Source organism: Myotis brandtii, unplaced genomic scaffold (genome assembly GCF_000412655.1).
Source record: "Myotis brandtii unplaced genomic scaffold, ASM41265v1 scaffold237, whole genome shotgun sequence".
NCBI classification, from domain to species: domain Eukaryota; kingdom Metazoa; phylum Chordata; class Mammalia; order Chiroptera; family Vespertilionidae; genus Myotis; species Myotis brandtii.
The window spans coordinates 7,258,419-7,264,916 of record NW_005358943.1 but is presented as its reverse complement, the minus strand read 5'-3'; the positions used below and the strand labels follow the sequence as shown (position 1 = coordinate 7,264,916).

The following is a 6,498-nucleotide window of genomic DNA, read 5'->3' as shown; positions in this document are numbered from 1 at the left end:
GTAGGAATATTCCTACTCTGTCTAGAGTTTGTTATTGTGATTTATTAATAGTCATTGCAAATGCTGGCATCACAGAAACTGTCTTCCAATTAATTTAAATGGGAGGCCAGTGTCAGATCAGGGTCCGGGGTGCAGGGGGTTGGGATTCCTGGCTGGCAGGCCATTGACAGAAAACTGTGCAATGGCTGATTCTGTGAGAAATGGGGCTCCCTCCCCCCTCCTGTCAGGGTCTGGTTTGAAGGCCGGCAATGCCCCCAATCATGTGAGACCAAGAGTTCTGCCAAGCCCTGGCTGGGGCCCAGAGCTCCCTCTCACTGCTGCCGCACCCAGGCCAGGGCCAGGGCCAGGGGAAACTCCCTCCCGCTGGCAGCCCGCTGTTTGGTTGTCGGTCTGGTTGTTTAGGTCTTGACGGCCCCTGGCTTTTTATATATGAGAATGGGCCTCCACACAAGGACTAATAGAGTTTCATTAGCTTGGATACTAAACTACTCTAGACTGTAACATGCAGAGGAAGCTCCAGACATGGCCTACTCCTGGAACCCTGGCTGCTCCTTTTCCAGGACTGGCTTCTCCCAATAAACTTTGATTCCTTTAATCCTTTTTGTCTGCAACTTCATTCTTCGATTTTTGTGAGACAACAAATGGGACTCAGAACACCCACATTTTTGGTTTCAGCATCAGTAATGAAAAATAACATTAAAAATATAGCAGTGCTCTTATACAAAGGCTTCCAGGAAATAGAAAAAAGGAATGCTTTTCATATAGCCTTGGTATGCAAACCTGTCAAGTCCATAACAAATAAAAACTCATTCTAAACTTCTTTGTGAACCTGGATGAAAGAAAAACAGCTTAATATAAGTATAATATATACACTGAATTTTGAAGAAGGACAATACAAACTAACCATTGTGGTTTTGTTTCAGAAATGCAAGATTTATTTAACAGTTAAAAGAAATAAAGGTAGTTTACTTCATAAACATTATACAGAGAAAACATTTATCATTTCAACTGACACAAAAATAATAAAAATGTGACATCATTATAAAAATATATTAGAATAATAGCAATATTATGGAATTGCTTTTATAAGAGAAAGGTCTGTTGAAAAAACTTTAAAACAAATCTCATACTTAAGGATGAAATATTTAAATGTGTTCCCCGAAAATAGAGGACACATACAACACTTTAACTGTCCTTACTATTCAACATTGGAAATAAAACTTCAGCCTATGAAGATAAGTCAAGAAAAGAAAAAAATTGCACCAGGGAAAAAGAAATAAAGTAACTATATATACTATGCAGAAGAATGTATATTTGAAATGATGGGATTAACACAAAAGTCAATAGCAAACCTCAACTACAATTATGTTTAAAGCAGCAAAAGTTACTAAAGAAATTTTTAAAAAGTATACCATTTACAAAATCACAACTATAGAAGAATCATATTTCTTTGACTTCAATATAAAAAAAATTTAAACAGAGAAATTAAAAAAAGTCTAATCATGGAGGGATAAAGCATGATATTGATTGAAAGAATCAATATTGTAAAATTACATCTTTATAAATTATTTAAAGTTTAAATGCAGTCCCTAACATAACCTCAACTGTTTTTTAACAGCTGTATTGAGGTTTAATTTACAAAGCAAAAAAATTCATCCATGTAGAGTATATATGTCAGCGATTTTTAGTATATTCAACAGAGTTTGCAACCATCACTACTAACAAAATTTGGAAAGTATCCAGCCCCCAAAAGTAACAGTGCACCAATTAGCATTCGTTTGTTACCTACCTCCCTTCAACCTTTGGCAACCACTAACCTACCTTCTGCCTCTGTGGGTTGGCCTATTCTTGATAACACATTTAAAGTGACTCACACAACATAAGATCATTTAGAAATGTTGAATGCCACAAATACAACATTGATTTAAACACGTCAGACACTAACAGCAATGAATATCTGCACTTTTGGATGTGTATGTTATTTTCCAATAATTGTTATAGAAAATTATTTCATTATAAAACAAGTGATATAATTCATTTGAAGACATGTGCAATCATAACATTCTTTCCATTTCATGAAAAATAAAGTTACCCAACAGAATCCAAACCCCAAAGCTTATGCTTACAACTATATATTTTTGAAGCTTCACAACTCCATGACGTGAGGCCATATAGGTTTAGCAGAGCACAGTCCCCTTTACCAGATGATAAGTCTTCTGTTCTGTAATGGAGAAAAATGCATTATTTTGTTTTTATTGTGAGGGACCAGTCCATGAAACAACAAATAGCATTTCCATGTAACTGTAATCACAGAATATTTTGAAAATGGGTAATAATATTTTTCATAGAATATTAGTAAGAGTTGGTTATTAGGAAAATTAGATAGTCATTCTTTAATATTTATATCAACTTTTCATCAACTTGGACTAATATTCTTCATGTTTATAATTCAACTTAAACAAAATAATAATACTCTTGAGAATTTTTATTTTTTTAAAATTTTCCTTTTATATAGCATTTAAAAAAACTACTTACTTTAGTTTGAAAGGTGAACCATTTATCAACATCCAAGGATGATCACTGCTGCTACGAAAAACTCCAATCCATGATGGAGGTAATATGGATCTCAGAAATTCCTACCCCAAAATAAAGAATTTTTATTTAAATAATCATCATGAAAGATTATTTTTGTACAGCAAGTAGTGTATTCTTTCAAAAAAATCCTTCATTTTGAGAACAAAATAAGATTGTTGGATCCTAATCTAACAATAAAGATATATTAAGACTTTTTATTAAGGATATATTAAAATCACTTTTCATATTTTCAAAAACTGTCAGCAATGTTTGTACATTTGATTTAAAATTAACTCAAATATTTATGTTTAATGGTCTCATTCTTCTTCTTAATTTAATAAGAAAAATTCTGATTCATGTAATTTAGTAGTTACCCATGTTGACAAAACTAACATAACAAAGCTTAAAATAAGTTTCCAAATACTTAAAGTATTTGATACCATGACTAAATCAATGTCACTTTCTACTATTTCTCAGATAGCAGGTTTTTTAAAAAGGGGATTGTAATTAAGAAAATAAATGACATGAAGGCAAAACAAAAACAAAAACAAAAAAACAAAGAAACATTCTCTGTATCTCACAACATTCTTTAACCAGATAAAGTCCAAATTGACCTGTTTCTGTGTTGGTGGAATCCAGTGGCCAAGGTGTCAGAGACTCATTTTCCTGCTAATTAGAACTCTAAATTCAGGAACTAATTAATGAAAGACACAAGTAAAGGAGAACTCTGAAAGGTGGAATGAGAAAGAGTAAAAGGTTTGGTATTCCAGCAGAGTGGCAGGGGATCTTATATCCCACCCAACAGAAGAAAGCAACGTAGGCCTTACTGTTTCCAATACCCAACCTAGAAATAGGATGTGACTCAAAAAAGCCATTCCTCCCCTGGCCTGCGCCCTCTTGCATTCTGGGACCCTTCAGGGGATGTCAGAGAGCTGGTTTTGGCCCAATCCCACAGGTCAGGCTGAGGGCCCCCACTGCTGCACGAATTTGTGCACCAGGCCTCTAGTAAAAATATAAAATACTAGAGGCCCAGGGCATGAAATTCATGCACGGTGGGGGCGGGGAGGTCCCTCAGCCCAGACTGCACCTTCTCACAATCTGTGACCCCTCGGGGGATGTCCAACTGCCGATTTAGGCCCAACTCCTGTGCGATTGGGCCTAAACCAGCAGTTGGACATCCCTCTCACAATCCAGAACCACTGGCTCCTAACCGCTCACCTACCTGCCTGCCTGATCGCCCCTAACCACTTGCCTGCCTGCCTGATCTCCCTTAGCAACTCACCTGTCTGCCTGGTCACCCCTAACTGCTTGCCTGCCTGCCTGATCGTCCCTATCCACCTCTGCCTTTTGCCCCTGCACCTGGGACCCTGGCTTCCCTCTTCTGGCTGGCTGCGGGCAACTGGGATCTGGGCTTCCCTCCCTCTTGCTGGCCGCAGTCACCCGGGACCCCGGGCAGCTTTGTCTGGGCCCAGGCTTTGTCAAGTAGGACATCTGGAATGACGTCTGGAAGATGTCAGGTCTATCCGGTCTAATTAGCATATTACCCTCTTATTAGTAGATTATAAACTCAAACAGTGAAATTTTATACAGACTTTAAATAACTACAAGTATGTATAAAAATGTGAATTCTACAAATATACTATTGACTGAAATAAGCCTTTAATAAAGTATATGAAATGTTTAACATCTTACCATTTCTTCTTCATTATCTATGTAAAGCAGATTAGAGTTCTTAGAAGCACAGGCCAGCAAACTCTCACTCCATGTTTTATTTTCAGTACTAAAGTAATAGCAATTGTTGGAATACATAAACCACTCCAGTGGACAATGTTCACAATGATATGCTAAAGGAAGATTAAGAATTATAATCCAATAACAATTTGAAGTTTTAAAAATGAAAATTAACTTACACACTTACATAGGTATAAACACATAGGTACATAATATACCTATGCATCCTCCCTGGCTGGTACATATAAAACAAAACACACTCACAGAAAAGGGTATGCCAGATATCCCCTAATTTCTGTGCCCATATAAAGCAAACACATAAACAAATTATCCAATCTATACATGTCCTAAGAGCCGATGACTGAAACTACTTTTTAAGAACAGTAAAATCACTTGTCTCTTATTATATTATAGCAGTAGGGAATTTAAGCCAAAGAGCAACAATGGATGTGGCAATTTAAAATTGATGATTTTTCATAATGTTGCAGAAGAAGGAGCACTCTCTTATAATAATTATTTATGAACATGTATTGCTTATTTTATAATTTATGTTCTCCCAAAAGAGTCTATTATCATTATTGCCTAGCCTAAGATAGAGACAAAATATAAACTTTGCTAATATCAGAACTTTGAAAATTATTATGTACCTTTCTGGTTACTTGTTGTTTGGGAATAATTGTTCTTCTCCAGTATTACAGTAGCTAAAAAAAATTAAAAAATTAAAGTAATTCTTAAAATATCAATTAATCTAAAGAAATCATAATAATTTTTGTTTCTTAGTTTGAAGTTTGTTGTGTTGTCTCAGAGGAGAATTATCTGTAATAAAATTGATTTTACCAAGAAAAATTAATACAGTAATAAAGAGTTAGAGGAAAATATTTTAAAAGCCTAAAGAACCAAACTTCACCATCTCTTACAGTATGGGTTTAACCAATCTCAATATGAATTTGTATTTCTTTATAAGGTCTTTCATTCTCCTAAAGCATGTCTTTGAGATATGAAATCAAATATATGACTATATGTAAAATACTCTTTACAAACATTATGTTATTTATGCATTTGCTAAACTCAGAATAACCATTCCACATTTATTCTAAATGCATGCTTTAATATGAAAATTCTATTCCATAATATTATGAATTGTTTAGAGGCACTGGTAATCATTAAAGTGAAAAGTGCTGTATAATCTTACAAAAATTTACTTACAGGGAGTAACAGTTACCCTTATCACAGCGGACATCAGGACAAGGCAGATGACCCCTAGGATCCCAGCAATGAGCTTCTCTGGAGGTGATGGTGAAACTGCAAGGAGAGAAATTGAAACACTGAGAAAGGAGAGAGAGAGACAATTGTTTTAGACAGTTTACATACAGGGAATCAAATACATAAACTTGGATCCTAGACCCATACCTACCACTGTAATCTTCCTCTCAGAATATACCATTGCATTTTCAGGAGATACAATGCTCCATGATTGTTGGCCAAAAACTACACCTTACAGCAATACCTGAATAGAATCCATCCTCAGCTTTCATCTTAGAATACTGTATTACAACTTTAAGCGCTGATTCTCACAAATGAAAAATATGTGAGCTAATGCCCTACTTTCCCCCACATCTCTGCACCCCAGCTTCACAGACTAGAACAGTTATACTGAATGTGTTACCTTTGGAGTGGTCCGTCTTGTCCCTCTCTTGAAGATCCTGGGAAGCATTTTGAAGAGCTAATTCTGCATAGGTTATTTCCTGCTCAGTTACTGGAATGGAGCTTTGAGTGCCCTTAGGTTTCCTTTGCTGTCTCTTGGCTGACTTGGCCAAATTCAGTTCTGCATAGGTTACTCTTTGGTTATTCATCTCTGCAGCTGGGTGGTGTTTGAAACTGTGCTCTAAGTTAAGCGTATGTATGAATAATTGGTACCTGTAATGCAGAGCTCCCTTACAGGAAAACTGGGCGGGGTAGAGGTTGAGTATAGGGCTCACTTCTAAGTTGAAGAATCTGAAGTTCTGGTTCTAAATTCCCTAGAGGTTTAAACAAGTGTCTCATGGTAAAGTACTCTTTGAAATATATTCTATACCTTTGTCAATATGTTATTTGTTGGAGCAATAAAAACATAATTAGTGAGGAGTATAGACATACATAAATAATATCATCCTCATTAATTTAAAGTCAAAATCCCCAGAAGTATTTTGACAC

General features: G+C 35.8%; 1 protein-coding gene across 1 annotated transcript; it reads right to left on the bottom strand.

Annotated features, from left to right (window-relative positions):
• Nucleotides 1-2,092: 2,092 nt before the first annotated feature.
• LOC102245822 (NKG2-A/NKG2-B type II integral membrane protein) lies at nt 2,093-6,158 on the bottom strand (the record flags this gene model as incomplete). Its single annotated transcript, XM_005866843.1, has 6 exons — nt 5,972-6,158; nt 5,512-5,607; nt 4,953-5,006; nt 4,267-4,418; nt 2,536-2,636; nt 2,093-2,221 (listed from the first exon to the last, which is right to left on the bottom strand). Coding segments are annotated over exons 1-6 (719 nt in total), but the record flags the coding sequence as incomplete, so codon positions are not given.
• Between the last annotated feature and the right edge of the window lie 340 nt (nt 6,159-6,498).